Source organism: Camponotus floridanus, unplaced genomic scaffold (assembly GCF_003227725.1).
Source record: "Camponotus floridanus strain SB8 unplaced genomic scaffold, Cflo_v7.5 scaffold19, whole genome shotgun sequence".
Lineage (NCBI taxonomy): Eukaryota > Metazoa > Arthropoda > Insecta > Hymenoptera > Formicidae > Camponotus > Camponotus floridanus.
The window spans coordinates 2,262,584-2,283,893 of NW_020229314.1; the positions used below are offsets into that span (position 1 = coordinate 2,262,584).

The window sequence follows — 21,310 nt, forward strand, 5'->3', positions numbered from 1 at the left end:
GTGTTTCCGCGTGTGAGTGCCATAAAGATAAGAAGAAAAAAAGCCCTGGACATCAGAACGGCATGGAAACCACGAGGTGAGCAAATCATAATTTTATTAATTTATTTGTTTCTTATAAAATTAATTGCTGATGTATTATCGCAATAATAAAACGTTTACTCTTTTAACGTTGAAGCTATTGCGTTTTCACTTTGAAATGTTAAACTGAATAAGTTTGCTGCTAAATCAACAAGTTGGCAATAAATTAATAAATTATACACCATACATCCGCATATAATTTCTCACAGCTTCTCAATGCTAGGTTAGTGAAAATTTTCCATTGGTATTTATTTTAAAAATGAGAAGAAATCTAAAAATTGCAAATATTGAAAAATAATATAAGGCTTATATAATATCTGCTGAAGCAAAATAAGCTCGTCAATGTTATTCGTAGACTTTATCATATATATTTTATTATAATTTACATATTAATTATAATTTATATATCTCTTTACTTCGTTTTGCATGATCTTGCGAGTTGTAAATGTTAGAATTATTTATAATTGAAATATATAGGTTTATATTTAAAGTAAATTTGTCTTATAATTTATAAACTTGATCCAATTTAGTCCTGAATATCTTACATAACGTCGATCAAACTATCGTTTTTTGTAAATTAATTAATTGCGATGAAAAATTAACGACGATAAAATATCATTTGTTTCATTTCATACGCAGATTATCAGGTGAGATCGATCGATAAGAATTACACAACGAGAAGAACCGGTTCGCAGAAAAGTGGATACGATAGCTTATCCGACTGTGGAAACACTGTAGTACATATCCTATACACGACACGTGCGGCTTTTTGCGACTACACATAATGAGCCACGTATCTAAGCAAATGAACTAAAATCCACCGTTTTCATCGCGAATGCCCGAGTGTAATGAATGCGGTAAACAAGACAGGTCGTGTCTTATCTCTCGACCTCTTTTTGCCTCGACTCGTCTTTTGTCACGAACTTATCACTATGTTTAATAATAACTGTTAAAATTTTGCATAAACAATAAAAATAAAATTAAACGCTAAAATTTAAAAAATTAGATTATTTTGGTATTTTTTTTCCTCGTTTCACATAATTATATAACTCTATTAATGTTGTAAAAATATTGGATTTATATATTGAAAAAAGTATTTCAATGATACGCGTGTAATTTAACAATATCAATTTATAGAGTAAATTTCCTAGATCGGATGTTCTTGCCTCGGCGAGCCTTTGATACGAGATTGTTACTTTGGAGAACGAGTGGTAGAAGGTAATGTAACCTAGATCACTTTATCACATGGCATATATATCGCGATGACAAACCCCAGTATCGTTCGAAAGTCGGGATAGGTTGGCCGCTTGATCGTTGCGGCTGCACTCGCGTTAGGTTGGCTCCAGTAACCTGGCATTAATAACTGTTACACACATTGGTGCACTGTATACGATGCACACATGGCTCGCCCTTGCATAAATCAAGCGGAATGACCGCGTAACGAAAAATCGCTTACGCTTTGTCCTACATGTCGATCCGCGTCGTGGGTTTGTGGGCGCGATAGAAAAGTATTTATCCATCGCGATGTCGATAAATCCAAGGAAACGATTTAGGCAATCTCGTAGCGTGCCATAAAAAACAATATAATCTCGGTGAATTCAATTTTCAGCGCCATATATTTTCCAATGGGAAATTAGATCTTATGCCATTGTCGCAATTTTATTGTCGCGAATGAAACGCGGAGATAAAAATATGCTTTCGTGTATGTGCGATCGAAATTATAGATCTCAATAATAATACAATAATATTATTTTTATTTCAATATTTATTTGCGTGACAATAGTGCATGCACACAATAATTAATTAAGGTTTGTCAGAAAAAAGTGCATAAAATAGCTGATCCTTTTATCCTGCTTGCTAATTATTCAATGAGATTTTTAGAAAAACGGACAGCAAAAAAGAATATTTTTAAATGTAATTTTATTTATTTAGAAAAGGTTAATATATGTAAATTATTTATTTATGTATTTATAAATGCAATTATTTTCCTTCCATTTTACGCCGGCTTCTAAATTAATTCGACATAAATCTTAATGACCTTTCTGAGCCGTCTAGCAAAACTCTATGAAAGCAAATTACCAAATAGAATTATAACTTAATCATATCATTTACAGAGAAATGATATCCCTTGCCTCATCTTTCTTCGTTTTAAGTCAAACGCATTAAATGAATAAATCTCAAAGTTGCTGCAAATTAAAAACTGTGTAATTATTAATAATTCGGAAAACGTTCGAACAATGCGATACACGTATTTAGTGCATTAAAAACAATTATATCAATAAGCGTAACTAAGCGACAAAATCATTAGTATGCATCTGTTGAGCATTCGTTGAGCGCACGAAATCGCGTGTTCATACATTTAAATTCATGCTTATGTCTCTTTTCTTCACGCCATCGTTACACGAGTATGGACAATATAATAATTTAAGAAGCGCAATACAAGCATGGATAAAAAAAAGAATCTTCCCTCTCGACAAATTAAAAAAAGAATCTTCCCTCTCGACAAATTAAAAAAAAATTAATATTAACTTTCTTTCGCGCAAACTTTCTTGTACAATAAATACTTTCTATAGAAAGTGAAACACAAAATGCGACACAAAAGAATACAAGATAAAAAAATAAAAAATCAGTGAGAAAAGTGGAAAATAAATTTTTTTTTACTTTTGTCATCGATCTGTATATCATTACATCATTTTCTTCTCTTTTCAATCCGAACAATTAATTGCTCCAATATTTTTGATAACTTTCCAAATTAGAACTTATCGGTCTTTGTTAATCAGAGAATGAACATACATATACTTGAAAATTCACCGATAAGCGATAGTAGAATTAGAACGACACTCGTAATTAACGTACAGTAGCTATACAAGATAAATGGCGTGAACAAGAAAACAAAATTTAAATTATTAAATTTATCGACAATTTTAACATCTTTTCTCTGGTAGATATATGTACTGAATTCCGCGAAAAGACAATTTATATCTTCAACAAAAATTTCTTTGATAAAGCATCATCTGTGTAAATAAATATATGCAAACAAATTTTGAAGTAGAAAAAATTATAAAAAGAGATAATATCAGAATGAAAAGTCTCTTAATATTCAATTTAATACGAATTTTGATGATATAGGCCAGGGCTACATGTGGTTTCGAAAATATGTTTTCCGAATTGAGTTAATTATCAAGTCTGAAGAAAGATGTTAATTATGTGTACATGAATAAAATCGATGTCAATAATGCATAAAATTTGCCATGTAAATATATGTTTCTGATATATTTATAAAGTAAAATAAATTAAGGATAATTAATATAGTAAAAATATTATATAAAATTTGATAAAAATATTCAGAGAATCGTGTAAAATAAGATAATTTATATTGTTAATTTAATTTTGATACGATTATAAATTACTTAATTATTAATAAATTACTTAATTATTTTTAATACGATTATACATATATTTGCGATGACAAATTTCCAAAGTTTATTCGCCAAGAATTTCTAACACGAAACATCTCTTGGCTCTCAATATATCGTGAGACACCCGGTATATTACATGTCTCGGTATCGTATACATCTTCCAAGAAATCTAGCCCAAACATCGATCGCTATATAAAGTCCATACTTGCAGAGCATAATATATAATGCGATTCGATATAAATCGTAAGATTTAACAATTATTTCGTTCAAATTCGCATAAGTAGAAACTTGATTTACTAAATCAATAAGTAGTGTATTTGCGCCACAAAGAGATTCTAAAAACTCTTATCAATTATTACGAATAAAACATAATCTAATGGCTTGGTAATCAGATAATCGAGCCGTCAATAGATTGAAAATTTATTCAAACATATTGAAAATCTTTTTCTTCCTTGAGAATGAAAGCTTCTTTTATTTGACGCATTATATGTCAGAAAATCGTATGTCAATAAACGTGGTACCGTATATCACTACCGGAGATGCGAATGTGCAGCAAAATGCAAAGTGCTGAAACTACCTAGAGAACGACATTTATAACAAAATGTCGTTTCAGATGCTACATTACCGCGTATATACGCGAACTACAGAAAAGTGCATGCGTATATGAACCAGGAAAACGCGAACATAGCGCCATGACCGTAGTAAAGATAGGTGTGCGCCTTCCACACATCTGTATTGTATAACCCATCCACTATCACAAGTTGTTACTTACAATTATCGATAAGAATAAGAACTGGTGGGAAGCTCCCAATTCTTATTCTTATCGATAATTGTAAGTAGCTCCTTTTTACGATATCTTCTGAACAGAAAATTAACAATAAAAAAATTACTTTAAATTTAATAAAAAAATATTGTAATTATATTATTAATTATCATTATATTAATAAGTATAAAAAAATTAAAAATCCCAAATATATTATATATATATATATATATATATATATATATATGTATACAAAATTCTTTAATGTTATCTTTGCTTTTACTATTTCAAAAAATTAAATAAAATCTATTTCGTTCATTCATTTGTGTTATTACCATGACATTTAATAATATTTATATTTCTGACAATACGTACAATTTCTTTTAAACTTTTTTCGTGTGTGCGATATCTATTTTTATACACTATTTTCTCGGGCCCAGACTTTTTACAACCGATCCTGCGAGCGAGTACCTATAATTTCGCGCTCATTATGTGGGCGTAGGAAGACCGTGATCCTTGCACGGAAGACGTTTCCAACCAGCTTTCAACAAGAGGCGCCTGTACAAATCCGAGGCGCTTTTCAATTCGCGATCGCGTTATTCTCATCGAAATTTACAAATAGAATTGTATTATAATAATAATATCGCGCGTGCAAAAGATTAATTTATGTTACATTTTTATGCAAACTATTCTAATAACGTCAATTAAAATTAACTAAGATTTATTTTTTTATTTTATCTGTAATAAGCAATCAATTCGGAATAATCTGATTGAAATTCCTGCAAAATTTAATCAATTAGATGCTCGTAAAATGTTATTGATACTTGACATTACTTTCATTTTTATTGATACGTTATTTTCATTATGATATTTAATATTACGGCAAAATATAAAATATATATTACAATAAAATATATTATTTAATTTTTGTCAATTTTCATTTAATAGAAACTTATTAATTTAGCAAAAACTTGTTAAAAAGAATTCTGAGATATATACATCACATACATGTGTATAGTTACAAATAAATTATCATTAAATTATAATTAATATAATCATGATATTGATTAATATACATGCGCATTACGAACAAAAATGACGATATCCCGATGACGTTAACTCCATATATTGTCAGCTGCATATTTTATACTGTTATTATTTCCACATGCTATTAGCTGCATATTTTATAATGTTGTTATTTATATCTCGGCGGAATTACTCTGTAGAATTATCGAGTAGAATAAATTGTTTCGATCGAACAATTTTTTTTCTCGAATTGCGTCATTACTTGAAATATAATAAAATGTCATAAAATTACATATAACGAAATTTCACATGTGTGCATTCACGCATCTGTTAAATCACATAGGTACGTAATCAATTCATTAATCGACATTAATGACAGATTAATTTTGTTGTCGAAGCAAAGTGTCAACTTTCGACACGACATAGAAAATATCTCACTCTTCAAAATTAATTCAATGACATATCGATGTGCACCATTTTATATTTTTATATAAAAGATCGAAACAACTTGGAATCGGTATTCGCTTCCGATCGCAAATAAATCAAAGTAAAAGCATTACAAAAATAATGATAAAAAAATTAAATCTCTGGTGCCAAATTGGCAAACTTGACCGTAATATTTTGCGTATTATTTCCACATCGCCCTGACATTTCTCCCCTGTCAAGGATAATAACGTTCGTCCCAAAGAACATTACGAATTTGGAAATTCATTTTACAATCTATTTCACCAATGTCGGTTAAGCTTGATTAAAATTTAAAGAAGGAAATTCTCATCTTTTTTTACAACTAGAAAGATAAGAAATGTCAATAAATTTTTAAGATAGCCTTATATTGTTTTCAATAAGTGACATTATAATGTTTCAAATTCCCTCAAATGTGTTGTTTATAAGAAACATTTGGTTAGAAAAATATTTTAATGCATTAATACGCTTGAAGAAATTTCTTTACCGGAGAAGTTTAATTAAAAAAATATAAGCCTTTATCTCTCTCTCTCTCTCTCCCGATGTCATAAATAGAACGTTTGATTAAAAAAGGGGATAATCTAAAGGATAATTATTTCTAACCCACGAGACAATTTTTAAACTGACTTGCAGGCTTAAACTATGGTTAATGCATGGAAACCGATATTAATGCATATGTGAGTGCCGACACTGATTATTAATATCAATCAAGGAGCACCCAAGTAGTCAATATCGTGACTACAAGTCTGGTTCAATCGCGCGTACCAGCGTGTCTTTTTTTGGCGAAAGATTTCGCAACGCGTCGAGAGATAAAGAACGCAAAAAGAGGAAAAGACATGCTCACATTTTGCCGTGGTCTGCCATGCCTGGTTAGTCGTATCCTCTGTTGGTCGCCCTCTCGAGCCCTCTCGACGATGTCGAGCCACCTCCGCCTCCCGCCCCTCCTCTTCCTCTCCTCCTCCTCCGAGGGAGCTTCGACGCCTTTCGACGTTGCACCCTGATGACGAAGCTTTTCCAGACGGTCGCGGATATACGGATGAACGAGGACCTCGTCCTCCGAAGACGCGATAAAAAGCCACGACGATCACGCGATAAAATCGCGTCGCGGTTGCATAGAGCCGGTTATACACACGACAAAACACACCGCGCGACGCGAATAATGAGGGAGAGCGAACGGATAAGAGGCGGAGGGGAAGGAGGGGGGGAGGAACGGGGACGGCGGCGAAAAGTGACAGGAACGCGCCGCGCGTGGCGAAATTTCTCACGATTTCGCGGGCTCGATAATTCGCGGCTCGTAGCACACCGATCCAAGTATCGCGGAATCGCAACGCGATCGCGACACCAGGCGACGCGCACAATTCGGCGGAAACCGAAACGCGTTTACGCACCGGTTAAAATGCGATTATACAGGACGCCTCGCGACCACTCGCGACTCGCGCGGCACGAACCGTCATCGATTGTTGACGTGCGGTCCGCCTGCAACGCCAGCGACATCTGTCCGCAGCCGTGGGAACGACGGATGGACGAGTCGATAAAACTGCAAGGAAAACGAAACACGTAAGTACCAGATGGTATAATATCATGTTGAGTCAGTAATTATCGTGTTATCGTGTTATTTGTTCGAATATTTCAAAATTTTGATTGTATACATACAAATTTTTATCAATTAAACATACACACTGTGCATATTGTGGAAAGAATTTTTTCTGAAAATAGAAAAGAGTCGAGAAGTATGGATGATGCTGAATGATAATTAATTTATGTTATAATGAGAAAAAGAGAAAGAAAAAATACGTAATTGCGAAAGATACAGTAATATATCGGTAACATTACACACATGAGTATTTACAGTTGGTAATTATTTTCTATTGCGTATTTTTTTTCTTTGCACTATCAGAATCTAGTTATCAACTCGTGATAAGCGAATCAATTGGAGCGTCTTGAACAATTCTTGTAAAAATTTCTTGCAAAAAAATTCTTATACGAAATTCTTATAAAAAAATGATTTTTAAAAAAAATTTTATTGCAAATTTTATTCGATTCGTATTTCTGTACTTTTTTAATTGATTATAAAATTTTTTTACCAAGTAACTTTCCATCCCAGACAACACAAAAAGGCCAAAAGACGTCTTAAAGACTCTTTAAATCATCTTTTAACAAAAATTGGAATTAGCAATATATTAAGACAGGCTCCCTGTAGATGCAAACGAATCAAATCGTTCTAATTAGTTCAAGGCCGTTACATTATTCCTAAGTATTATGATGATTATTATTGCTCACGTACAAGAATATATCGGATTACCTTTGCATCATGAATTTTTCTGCTATCGTAAGATGCGTTTGATTTGCGTTGGAAAGGATGTGTTTATCTGTTAATCTGACGATAGTTCTCAGTTGTCAGAAAAGAAGACAGTATGATGTAAAACGTGATAGATCGTGCCTTATCTCATCTTGTATGAACAAATCTTACTCATACTTGATAATTACGTGAGAGATTACGATTCTAATATACCTAGTTTATTGATGCAATTTATTTCTTTAAATTAGAATCGAATTTAGAGAGAAAAAAAATTGTAAAAGTAATAAAATGAAAATGAAAGAAGTTATATATTTTACAATTTAAAATATATAAACTAAATCGAAAGGAATATATATAATTAAAATATATATATTTATATATAATATATAAATATATATTTTCGTATATTTTATTTCACTCTTTTCTCTCTCTCTCCCTCTGCTCTCTCTCTCTCTCTCTCTCTCTCTTCTTTTTTCTCTTTTTCGATTAAAAAAAAATTATGATAGATAAAGGTATATAAACATAGTTATATTTGTGGAAAAATCAGTCTTGCAATAAAACAAATAGTAAATGAAAGTAAATAGTGTATCGCTTGAAAAATCAATAGTAGTACATATTATGTTGGAACACAGTATGAAGAAAAATAGAATAATAAAAATAAAAATAAAAAAATTACATATGCGTAGTTTAATAATATAAAATTTTAACCTTTATTTAAAACTACATACTATCTTTGATAAATTACTTTATCTTTTACAATCAAAATAAAAGATCAAAACTCGTTTTTTTCCTTTCGTTTCTTAATTTTTATTACCATCCTAATATATCTTTCAATAATCAAACTTTTTTGTAACTATGCAAACGGTAAATGGAAAATGAATCTCGATATTGTCCCGGTTTGTAGTAAGTTGTCATCAAGGTTGCAGGTGGAAGACAATGGAATTGTCGAGTAGCCGACGGAAAAAAGGAACAAAGACATTGTTTGTACCTGGGAAAATACTTCCTTTGAAAGTGAACTCAGGAATGCAGATTTTTCAAGGTTTTCTCGATTAACTAAAGCTGAAGTGATTTTAAAGTGAAAATAATCGTTTATTGTAAGATGCGAATTTATATCCTTTCTTTTTATAAAATTTTATTTTCCAAGTCTACTCGAAATTTCATAACCATTTGGAAATATACATATATATACATATATATATATATATATATATATATATATATTTGTATTAAATTCTTAATTTTTCAAAAAATATCTTGTGATGTATTATGTAAATTAATGATACTCGTTAATTACTTATTTAAATATGATAAAAATAAAGTAGTATTTTCTCATAATGCATGTAAAATGTCACAATGTTTGTGAATCAAGTATATGAATATAACATGTTCCATCGCAGAATTAATAAATTTAAGATGACACGTCCAAAATTTTGTCAGCCTGCATTGTTATTCAGAAAAGACGAAGCTAAGAAAACAATGGAACCGCGGCTGTTTGTGTGGCCCAGGGCCTAATTCAAGAAGGGGCCCATTGTATGTAAAATACATGGTGACAATAATTTAATATTCCCATCTATACGCGAGAAACTGTGACTTTGTCGCAGGCAATACTTATTTAATAAAACATATATAGTGATGAACGCATTAAACTACGTATTCGCTCATCAATGCAGTCACATGGATAAATAGAGAGAATTTGCAGAATTTGAAATGAGATGCCAACTCTTTTTCTTTTTAACTGTTTACGAACGATAATATTACACCGTCTGATGCAATTAGTTTTTGCTACTGTGTCATATAAGTTTTTTCTTCTTTTTTTAAAAATAATGATAAAAATATTTTATATATATTTTATATATTTAAACATTTAATCAATTTAATGCAACATGATGTAACATGTAATTTTATAATTCCTTCGTGTATATTTTTATTTTGCTGCGTAAACAACTTTGTTTTTTAGCCAAGTTTTTAGCTTTTAAAAGAATAAACAAATAATTTTAAAAAATTATTTTTCACAAATCTTTATTTCGATATTATTATCTGAGAAATTTTTTAATTTCTCTGCTTTAAAATTTAATAGGAAATATTCCAAATATATTCCATGTATATAATATTATTCCGTTTACTTTGTATCTGATCCGCTTTACTTTGTGCTCGCCGCACAATGAACCGAATACGCACGTGCGTGTTTTCGGAAACAAGGAGAGTTGCCTGAGTCACATTTCGCGCAATTTCCGCGTAAGTTGCGGTTAGCTCTCGCAGCTGTGAGAGCAGAGTCCGCTCGAGAGTGCGACTTCGCATATACGTATATCGCTCTGTTTCCTTCTTTGTCTCGCTTTGTCTGAGAAAATATTGCAAAATCAGCAGCGTGACTTGATCGTCGTAAACAGTAGAAAAAAAAGAGTCCCGTCCAATAGAATAATCGTGAAGAGTCGTGCGTATCAAGAAATGAAGACCAGCACTAATCAGCGTATTTGTCACGAAAACATTGATATAGATATTGCACCGGTTGTTTATATTTTTCATCTAGAAGCTATATATATAAATAATATATATAAATAAATTGTTTGAGTATTTAATTTAATTTAATTTGTATATATACCTGATAAATTTAGATACTCAAAATTGTATTGCATAATAATTAATATATAATTAATATATAAATTAATAAACATTTGAATTAAATTAATTATTTACAAAGAAAAATCTCTTTTTATAATGTGTGTACATACACACATATTTAATTATAAATAATTATAAATAATTATAAATAATTAAATGTATAATTAATTATAAATAATTAAATGTATAGCACTAGAGGTATTTTGAAATTTATATCACAGCGGGTATGCTAACGAGAAGGAAAGAACATTGATTTATTACATTTCGCTTTGTCATACTGCGCTGTTCGTTATTATTAGGTGCAGTTTATACATACATCTATGTGTGTGTACGAGCGACAGAATTCTTTTATCCAAATCAAATGTCGATAAGATAAAACCGAGAGCCTGTGTGCGTTATGCTACCGATGAGGCGAAGTTGTGTTAGTAAAAAAAAAAAAACTTTTCCATATATAGTTCTTTGTGGATTTAGAGCGATTGGCGATTCGTCAACATAGAGAGATTAGCTTTTAATTGCTCGTCTTGAAACCTTTGTCTTTCCGCGCAAATGATATGATATTAATATACACAACAAAAAGATAAGCACGCATTACGTTATTAATATAACTTTAAAATAGTTACTATGCATCAAAATAAAAAATTCTTTTTTTAATCATTACTAAAAATAATCGAGAAAAAAATTATAAAAATATATTATTGTGTGACTTTTTAGTCACTTATTATGCTCGCTCTTGTTGAAATGTCTAAGAGAAATTATAAATAATATTTTAAGAATTATATTCACACAAAGCGAGTATATTGTATTGCATACAAATTTAATTAATAATTATTGTACATAGAAAATTCTCTTTTTTCTCAATCATTATTGAAAACAATAAAACATTATAAAAATATATTGTTAATTTTTTATTCACGTACTTCTTATTTCTCTTATTTCTCTTTCTATCAAAGAGAAATTATAAATAATATTTTAAGAATTATATTCAAAGCGAGATTATTATATTGTATATGAATTTAATTTAGAATTATGTAATACTTTCAAAATTACTTTTAAATACATTTTTAACTTTTCGCTTACTATGTTCTCTCTTATCGAGATATTTAAAAGAAATTATAAATAATATTTTGAGAATTATATTTAAATATAATTTTGAGAATTATATTTATATGATATCACGTATAAATTTAATTTAGAATTATCACGATTTTTGCCAGCTAGCTTACAATTAGATTCGATCGTGATAGCATCGTGTGCGATTTCAGCATAAGTGCGCAGGTGAGCGCGGCGCACACTTGGATGCACAAAGAGTTTCCCACTGAAATTTGCACAGTGCCGCGTACTTATGTTTCGCAAGTGACGCGCGTTCGCGCTCTCTATTTTTACAGCTGATGGACTCCCCCTCGCACATGCCCCATTCGATACACGCATACATGCAGAACGCGTGCGTATCGCAGCTAAGTACGATGCACAAAACGGCAATGACATTCCGTAGCGTCGTCCGTTTTTTTCCAATCGGCCGGCATTTGACACGCGATATCGCGGGCAGCTTAAGACGGGGCGACCTTGGCTGCAAGCAGAAGCTAGCTCAAGGATGACGGCTGCCTGTCTATTCGAATTTCATCATGGTGCGAAGCTAAGCGGGTGAATGTCAGTCTCACGAGCTTCATTAAAAATTTAAATAAGTATAAAAATTAAATTTCTGTGTAATTTTTATACTTATTTAAAAATTTTTTTGGTTCATTTAGGATAAAATATAAAAATTAAGAATATACTTGGATTTTTTTTAGACAAGAATTGAAGACGCTATGCTGTACACAATGGCGCAACTCTGATGACGAAGCACGAAAATTAACATAAAATTATTTAACGAAAATTTGACTTTTTTTTCATTGAAAAAATTTGTATATAATGTTTAAATATTGTATAAAACGTACTAAAAGTTTCAAAAACGTAACTCTTATTTTTCCTTTAGAAAAAAATTTCTTAAAAATCATCCTTTTTTCGGGTTTGTAAAGTAGGTTTCCCCCTTAATTCTAGGTAGTTTGTACACCGCGAATTTAGATCCTTATCTTCGAGCATATGTTCGACGCGTTAAAGGGTATTGCTCCATGATGTTTTTACAGAGTCTAACACGTTACAAAGATACTTGGAAATCCCAAGAGAATAAATTTAGACTCTAATTATTTCGAGGAAGAAAACATATTTAAGCTTCAATGATAAAATTGACAGAATAACAATTGATGATTGTATGAAGAGATGCGAGAATTTTTTTTATATTGAAAAAAGCAGGTATATTAATAAAAGAATATATTCCTTTTATTTATCATAAAGATAGCTATTTTAAAAGTTGTCGCTAGATGTTTTCGCTAGAATTGCACGAGGCCTTGAGTAGGTTAGCAATCTACATGCTAACACGTTTTCCTCGACCTAACGTTTCCTCTACTTTAATACTTTTAAATGATATCGGTGGAATCGAGAGATACGATTACAAACACTTGGGAAGCTCACGCATTTCCAGTTACTATCGAAGCGACTATTATGTACTGTTTACAAGTTTGAATTACCAAACAAGTGTATCTGTACATATGTGTGTGTGTGTGTGTGTATACGTGTGCGTTAATTATCTCGAATAATTGGACGGATTTTTCAGCCAATTAAAACCGATCGCGTCGAAATACACCTCGGCTGCGATAAACAATTAAATTAAATTGGCAAATTAAAATTTCCGTAATTTAAGAGCGTCCTCTATTTTTTATAGATACTTTAACACTATAGAAATAAATTGCTTTATTGATATTAATTATAACTGTATATAAAAATATTTTTATAACCGTACATAAAATTTTTAATCGTGCTAGAACAATTATAAGCCATAAAGAAAATTGAGATGTATCTGAAAAATTATTTTCTTTCTAAAAATTCTAATTTTTTTTTAAATTTATATTTATACATTTATATAATTTATATATTTCTATTACTCGTTTACCGCATGTTTTCTTCATATTCGCATCTGATTATTCTAACAATAAGTGAAAAATATTTGCGCAAGCAAAGAGATAGACCAAGAACGAAGTTTCTTTTTTTTTAACGGACGATTTTTTTAACGCACGACATTTTGACTTCCCCCGCCCCCCGCCTCATCGTGTCGCTATTTCTCTGTCGCTCCGACACATCACTCACAGACACACGCACATATTGATTAGAAAAATCGAGACTAATTACAATCTTAAGAAAAACGAGTTAATTAGTGTGACGCAGTTTTACTTACCAAGCGATGTGTGTGTGTGAGACATGCCATCTCGGTTGCTCGCTCCCATATTCTTTCACTTGCCGGTGCGACTCGAATTAACGTGATACGGTAATCGTCCGCCACTCGATACAACACTCGCGGAAACACTTCGAGCGAATAAATCACGCGAAACACGACGCGAAACACGACGAACGTTCGTCGCATCGAACGACATACCTAACACATCCGTTACCCGCGAGCTGCGCAGGATTTTTCCTGTGAAAAATTTGAACCGTGCGACAACTTCATATCTAATGCCTGATACGTGGATTGCCTAGTTTCGCTCGACGTCACGAGAGGTACCAACCGAGCGAGGGAGCGACCCCTTTCCTTTAAGATTTGTACTCGTCGTATATTTGGAAATTTTCGTAAATCACCATCAAAAACGCACGGGAAGATAAAGAACAGACTGCCATCTGTCAATCATAAACGAAAAAGATAACGTTACTTGAAAGTTTGCCATTTTCCTCTAACGAGCGTCGATTCTGTAGAAATGTTTACTACTTTTATTTTTGACAAGAAGAGAAAACAAGACTTATCGTCTACAAATCTGTCCGGTTTTTCTGAATCTACCTCATTTTAAAGGGCGTTACGTTTGCAGCCGCTGGCGAACAGGTTGGTCACCCTCGGTCTAGCAGGTTACAAGCACGAATTTTCGACATATCAGATCGATGAGTCACGCATCTCGTTCGATATGTTCCGGCTACCCCATTCGCAACCGTAGGCTCGCGCCCACGCGACCAGCCGCGTGACTCATCCGTGATTCTCGGAAACGCGCGCCGCCGCTCTTGGGATCTCGCACGAGATTTTCGCCGGTGCGTTACCGGTTTTAACCGTTAGCTGGAAATTCTTTCGAGGTTCACATGCGCAAACTATCGCCGTTTTCATCGACAAAATTTCAGCCAAAGTCCTGCCTTTTTTTATCGCAAAAAACTAAACACGACGTTTAAATATGTAATTTTCGTAAATAATTTTATAATTATATTATATATATTATATATTATATATATTATATATTAATTATATATATTATATATTAATTATATTATATAATTATATATATTTATAATTTTATAATTATATTTTATTGATACGAAGTGTAATAATGCTAATATCTAATAATTGCAATTGACCTAATTTATTTATTAAATGTAAAGGATAATTATATAATAATTATATTTTTTATTGACAGGAAGAAATATAATAATGTTGATATCTGTGCAATAATTGCAAAATGACTTAATTTATTGATTAAATGTAATGGATCGGATTACAGTTTGCTTCTAATAAAATAGTCACTAGTGTCACGTTTAATCAATCTATCTTGAGACGCGCCGTTCCTTCGATTTGATAAACATCGAGCAAGCACGTGGCGATATTTTTATTCGCAAAAAGAAAGGCCGATGCAATTGTTGGCTCGCGTGAACAAATCACGAAGCTCACGTGTACGACCTCTTAATGCGTCCTTCACGGGAATGTTGAAGGTAAGAAGATTATCGCGTGAAATGACACAACTCTCTCTCTCTGATGTAGCTCTGATTGTTTAAGTATTTTATACATTCGCAGAAACATAATAACAATATTAATTGAAAAATGTTATTATTCTCGGATAAAGTCCTTTTTATAATAAAGAATAATTTATCTCTATCTTTTATCATCTTCATTTTAAAAATTAAAATAATACAAGAGATCGCGGAAGATGATTAGAAAGTAATAAAAAGTATCACCAAGAGGTAGAAAGATTTCTCGGAACTCAACCTGTTTCGGAAAAAATGTAGAGCGCCTGTTGGTCATCGTCGTATCGATGACAGAATGATCGCAACTTTCGTCCTTTCGATACACAGATATTCGACACACACGTCAAATTACAAATATACGATGTTCAAAGTATCTAAAATATTTGATATTTAAAATATCTAAAATATTTTTAATATTTATTCGATATTTTGTGAAATTTTTTTTTCGTATATATTTTTTTTCGTATATATTTTTTTTCGTATATATTTTTTCGTATATATTTTTTCGTATAATAATTAATCAAGAGAAAATTAAGGATTAAATAAATATTTTATCCTCTCCTAAAAAAAAGAGAAAATTCGCAACAACAAAAACAAATTCTTTTATTACGACTGTACGAATAATCAATTTTCCATCCTCGACAACCTATCGTTACATTAATGTTTTTATAATTAAAACATCGAGAGTCAGCAGCAATTATAAAGGCTAAGAAACGGCGATGAAAAGCGATTTAATAATAACCAGGCGCCACGCGATAGATAAGCTCCCTTGTTTCATGCGATAGCGCCTCGTTATCGAACATTGTGAGACGGTACTGGCGCGCTCGAGCGGGATTGGCCGACCGGGAATAGCCCATGACGTCATCCGCGCTCGAGAGACCTCGAGCAGCCTCGACTCTCTCCGCTGTTCGAACGCCGATTGTCGAACGCGCGCGCGAGGTATTCCCCCACGGTATGAGTCATCGGGTGCAGTTTTGCACAGTTTCGAGCAAAGGGATCTGCGATTCGTGCGTGTCGCCTTCGAGTTCTACGTAGAGTCCGTCGAGACCCGGCGCGATCCTCGCGTCCGTTTTCCCTCCTCTCTCTCTCTCTCTCCGCTTTTCTCTCTCTTTCTCTCGCGCGCCGATTATCCTTCTCGTATTTCTGTCGCGAGGGACAAGTTGTAAACGAGAGAGGTTATAAACGACGACGTGCTCTGATTCCCGGTATTCGGCGGGTTCGCGAGAGTGAACGGCAAGATGAAGCTGGACGTCTCCGACGTGCTGTACGACAGCTCCAGCGTGTCCAGCGACAGCGGGACCTCGCAGAGCTCCCGCGTCAGCCATGATTTTCTCTCCAGCATCGCGAGCGCGGCCGTGCTGCCCAATAACGTAAGTACCGAGCAAGGAATATATGCGTGTGCGCGTGCATGCGTGTTTCTCCTTTCGCGTCGATGATGAGAGCGCGAGTGCGATGCCGACCGCGAATCGTCGCGATTACGTCGCCTCGAATTCCAACGATTCCGACGTCTCGTCTCGTCTCGTCGTGGCTCGCGTTACGTAACGTCACGGCAGCGTGACAATACAACAAATGCGTTAATGTTTTAACGCGCCTATCCGCCTTTATCGCTGCACCTGGCGCAAGTGCCTCGATGCTCGATGGAGGAGAAAATAAGTTCGCGCGATTTACTTTTCTCCAATTCTCGCGCGTATACATCATTTTTGGAATTATAATAGAGGGAGAGACGTAGGTCGATTAAGAGACTAGCATTTCAGTTATTAAAGCATATTTAAATTAGATGCAAATTATATATAAAAGATATATATAAATTATATATAAAAAATTATGTAATTAATATTATTATATAAATTATATATATAACATATATAAATTATTATTATTATTATTATTATAAATTATATACATATATAATTTTTAGAAATATAATATGAAACTTGGAGGAATATGCAAAAATGCAGACAAAAATGCAGTAATTATAAGTAAATGCATTACTTTTTTATCTCGTTTACAGAAGTAATAAGCAATTTAAATTTATTTTTTATTAATGTATCTTTTGAAACATCAAATTGCTTATTATTTCTGTAAACGAGATAAAAAAGTAATTCGATATAATTACTGCATTTTTTTGTCTACATCTTTACATATATTTGTCGAGGAGAAAGTAAGGATGCATAAGATATCTCTATTTAAAACATTAAAAAATAAGAATAAAGTAACATAAACATATGAATGCAATTTTAAAATATAAATATAGATATATATCTCTCTTTTCTTTTTGCTTCTCTAACAGTATATGTCATGAATAAATAAAGCTTACGATAATTACTGTTGAAGTCATTCGAGCAGAAAAACATCGAATTATTATATCATCTTTAATTTAACAACCTGTGTACCGAGTTAAATTAGCTCATCGTCGAAAATATAATCTCCAACTCTAAAAATTCACCTGATCAAAGTATATTGAATGATAAAACGTTATCGATAACTTATGCATAATCGCAATTTTCAAATTTGAAGAATTGATTGTTATTATATAAATCGGATGATCACAAACGATTATTTTCAATCGATTAAAAGTGATGCACACGATTATATAAATATATAAATGATCATATATGATATAATCTTTATATAATCTTTATATAATCTTTATATTATTTTCTGTTAAATTTTAACGTAAAGTTAGTGGTCTCTATTACTTATAAGCTATTATATGACGCATATCAATCGTGCACACGTCTGGAAAATGCATACTATTTCACAGAAGCACAAATTCTTAGACAAGATGTACAAATGCCGCTTATCAATACTGCTCACGATGATTCATCATATTAGTGGTTTTACACAATATAAAGTATGCATGATGTATGCTCTCGAAATCGATTTCAACGAAACGTGTACACGCGATTAAACGCGAACACGTATGAAAAATCGGATAAAATATTAATATATATTGTGCAATGGGATGTTACGATGAACGTAATGAATTAATTATTATGGTTTTATGCTTATGTTTGGATTTAATCAGTCTCTGTAATATTTTACAAACAACACATTATAAAGGACATTATGAAATGTTTTGACTATATTTTTTGACTGTATTTAAAGCCATTTAAAGGATTCGTAAAATTTAATCGGTTGTAAATTTTATTAACGCTATTATTTTATCTCGTAAAAATTTATATAATTCTACTTTTATATTATCGTTTAATTAAAAGATTTAATTTGTTCAGTTTTCTAGAGTTTAATACAAGATTAAATATAACATCGCGTTATTAACATAATTATACACGTACGCATATTTTTCAGCATACACAAAGAAAAATATCCTTCTACTACCAAGAAAAGCGATTACTCAGTTTATTTTTCTTTTTTTAAATAATAGGTTTCTTCAACAAGGAATATATTCTTGATAATGGTCTTAAAATATACTCATCACAAGTGTTAGAAAATCTCATTATCATATACTAAAGAATAATTTATTTTCTCTTCAAGAATATTGTAAAGTTGTATCAAAGAAAAATCAAACTTACTTTACGCCAATTCTATGTAATAAGCAAATCAAATTTTTGTTTTAATTTAATATTTTTAATTAAAATACAATGCTTGTGGTGAACTTGTGATATATTTGCGGATATACAAATTTATAATATTTAAAATAAATAATATTTATTTGAATACAGTATACATTTTTCTCTGTGTAGAGTTAAATTATCTTGCAATACACACACATACACACATATACACAATGCATTACAATGCAATACAACATGTCAACCATGATCCCCGTACTTTGCATTCAAGGAGCTTCTTTATCCGAGAATATTAGAAGCAGCTCTTGCTGCTAAATTTATAAAGCGCGTGCCGTCATCGCTATAAACCGAACTGCACGAGTTCAAATGAAAAACATTTTCGCGTGCCACGAATGTGTATATGTGTGTGTGTGTGCGTGCGATCGCGCGAAAATGTCACCAGCGTTATCAAAAGCAAACTGCAGCTTACACGTCACAGGCACGCAACGTCTATAGATACAGAAATATTTTATTATCTAGAGATCCATAAAGTCAAGATCTACAATTCTTAAGAGACTCCAGTTATCTACAAAGATTTGAAATTCTTGCAAAGTCTAATAATAATTAAATATCTAATAATAATCTAATAATAATTTTACTTAAAGAGATCTGAATAATAATTTTATTTAGAAAGATCTGAAAACTGTGATGATCGTTTTATATCAATAATTTGATAAATATCTTTAATTCTTATTGTTATTACTCTCTATTTCTAAAATTCATATAGACTTCGCAAGTAAATTAAACACGCCCCTACGCGCATAGATAAAGTGCAACTTTCATTCCGGTTCTGCATGCATGTCCTTTTAAGGTGCATACTACGTGCATCATGCCGATAAACCTCCGAGTTACTACGGAACGATCCAATCGGGCGTTATCTTTCTTGTTGCTGCGTCCATTCACCGATCAGAGGAGAGATCAATGGTCTCTTCAGGTCGCCAAGTGTTTGCATTTACGAGTGAGTCTTCGCGCGAACTTTAAAACGATGAGACGATGAAAGATTATTTTCCTTCCTGCGAGCCTATATCTTGCGAATTATGAATGAGTCATTGACACGATGTGGTTCGATGATCAGTCTTGACAACTATAAAGGAACGTGCCTTTGAACCATAAGCAACGAATTGCTTGCTTTTCTGGTGTCTAGACACGCCACAAAGCTTTAGAATTTCATTGAAAGAAATTTGATAGTTTTCCATAAAAAATAGAATATTTGTATATATAGTAATATTTCTATTAAAAGAACGGAGATTATTATTGATAATATAATTATTTCGGTGCGCACTCACAAAACATCTAAGAATCGTATTTATGCATTTTTTGATATTATAAAAAAGTTTTTACGTAAAAAAATAACAATATTCATCATGTTATTACCTTTTAAATTTTAATGTTTTATATTGAATTTTTATATTTCACGTATATGTAAGTTCTGTGTTGCATTTTTTATTTTTCAGAAAAATGCATATTTTTATTATATATTTTATTAAAATTATATATATTTAAATACGCGTAATTTATATAATGCAATATAAATAGTTAGACAATCTAAAGAAATTTAGAAAATTTTTTATCATATCTTACGCTCTTTGATTCGCAATTATTAGTTGTTGAGATAACTCACGAAATAAGTTTTCTCTCTTTATTAGTTTATTTCTTACGATATCTACAATTTAATAAATCTACACGCAAGTTCTGTAAAATTTATGTAAAAATGTTATGTAAAAATGTTTATTAAGCGTGTTGTCAATCGTGCCATTATCTTTCCTTATAACGTATACTTATTTAATAATAACAGTATTTACTTCTGCGTGATTTATTACGACGTTATGGCATGTATATTTATAGATGCAGACAGGAAGTAGAAAATTCTCTTTGTCGCGACGGACAATATCTCTATGGCATCGACGAGGGTTAGTGGCAGTGTGTTTGTCTCTCTCTCTCCCTTATATAGGGTGCCCTAAAGTTGACGAAAAATGTGAATCTATTCATTACAATTATTACATTTCTGTATTCTCTAACATCAAAGAATTCTATGTATACTATATTGCTTAAAATTTGCAGTTTTCTTAGTAAAATATTGAAGCAAAGAATAGCTTCAAAATTACTTAACTAAATGCTTATGTTTTTCTTTTCAACCTTTGACAATGTTATCATAAATATCGAAAATTAGAAGCTTTCCTTGATTAAGAATCAAAAGAACAGAAATATTACAATATTATTTATAATCTAAATTGAAACGAATTTTATTTATATATTTCTGCAAGAC

At 31.8% G+C, this 21,310-nt stretch overlaps 2 protein-coding genes across 3 annotated transcripts in view; one reads left to right on the forward strand and one right to left on the reverse strand.

Moving 5' to 3' along the window:
• The window catches only part of LOC105248174 (TLD domain-containing protein 2), a 124,019-nt gene extending 116,843 nt beyond the window's left edge, over nt 1-7,176 (reverse strand). For both annotated transcript variants that reach the window (XM_011252889.3, XM_011252864.3), the window contains exon 1: nt 6,593-7,176. In XM_011252889.3, the coding sequence (XP_011251191.1) occupies nt 6,593-6,612 (20 nt within the window). In that variant the 5' untranslated portion in view covers nt 6,613-7,176. The remainder of the gene's footprint in view (nt 1-6,592) is intronic.
• Nucleotides 7,177-16,467: 9,291 nt separating this feature from the next.
• Nucleotides 16,468-21,310, forward strand: part of LOC105248157 (transcription factor kayak) — a 33,316-nt gene continuing 28,473 nt past the window's right edge. The window contains exon 1 of the mRNA XM_011252801.3: nt 16,468-16,842. Coding sequence (XP_011251103.1) covers nt 16,711-16,842 — 132 coding nt within the window. The 5' untranslated portion in view covers nt 16,468-16,710. The remainder of the gene's footprint in view (nt 16,843-21,310) is intronic.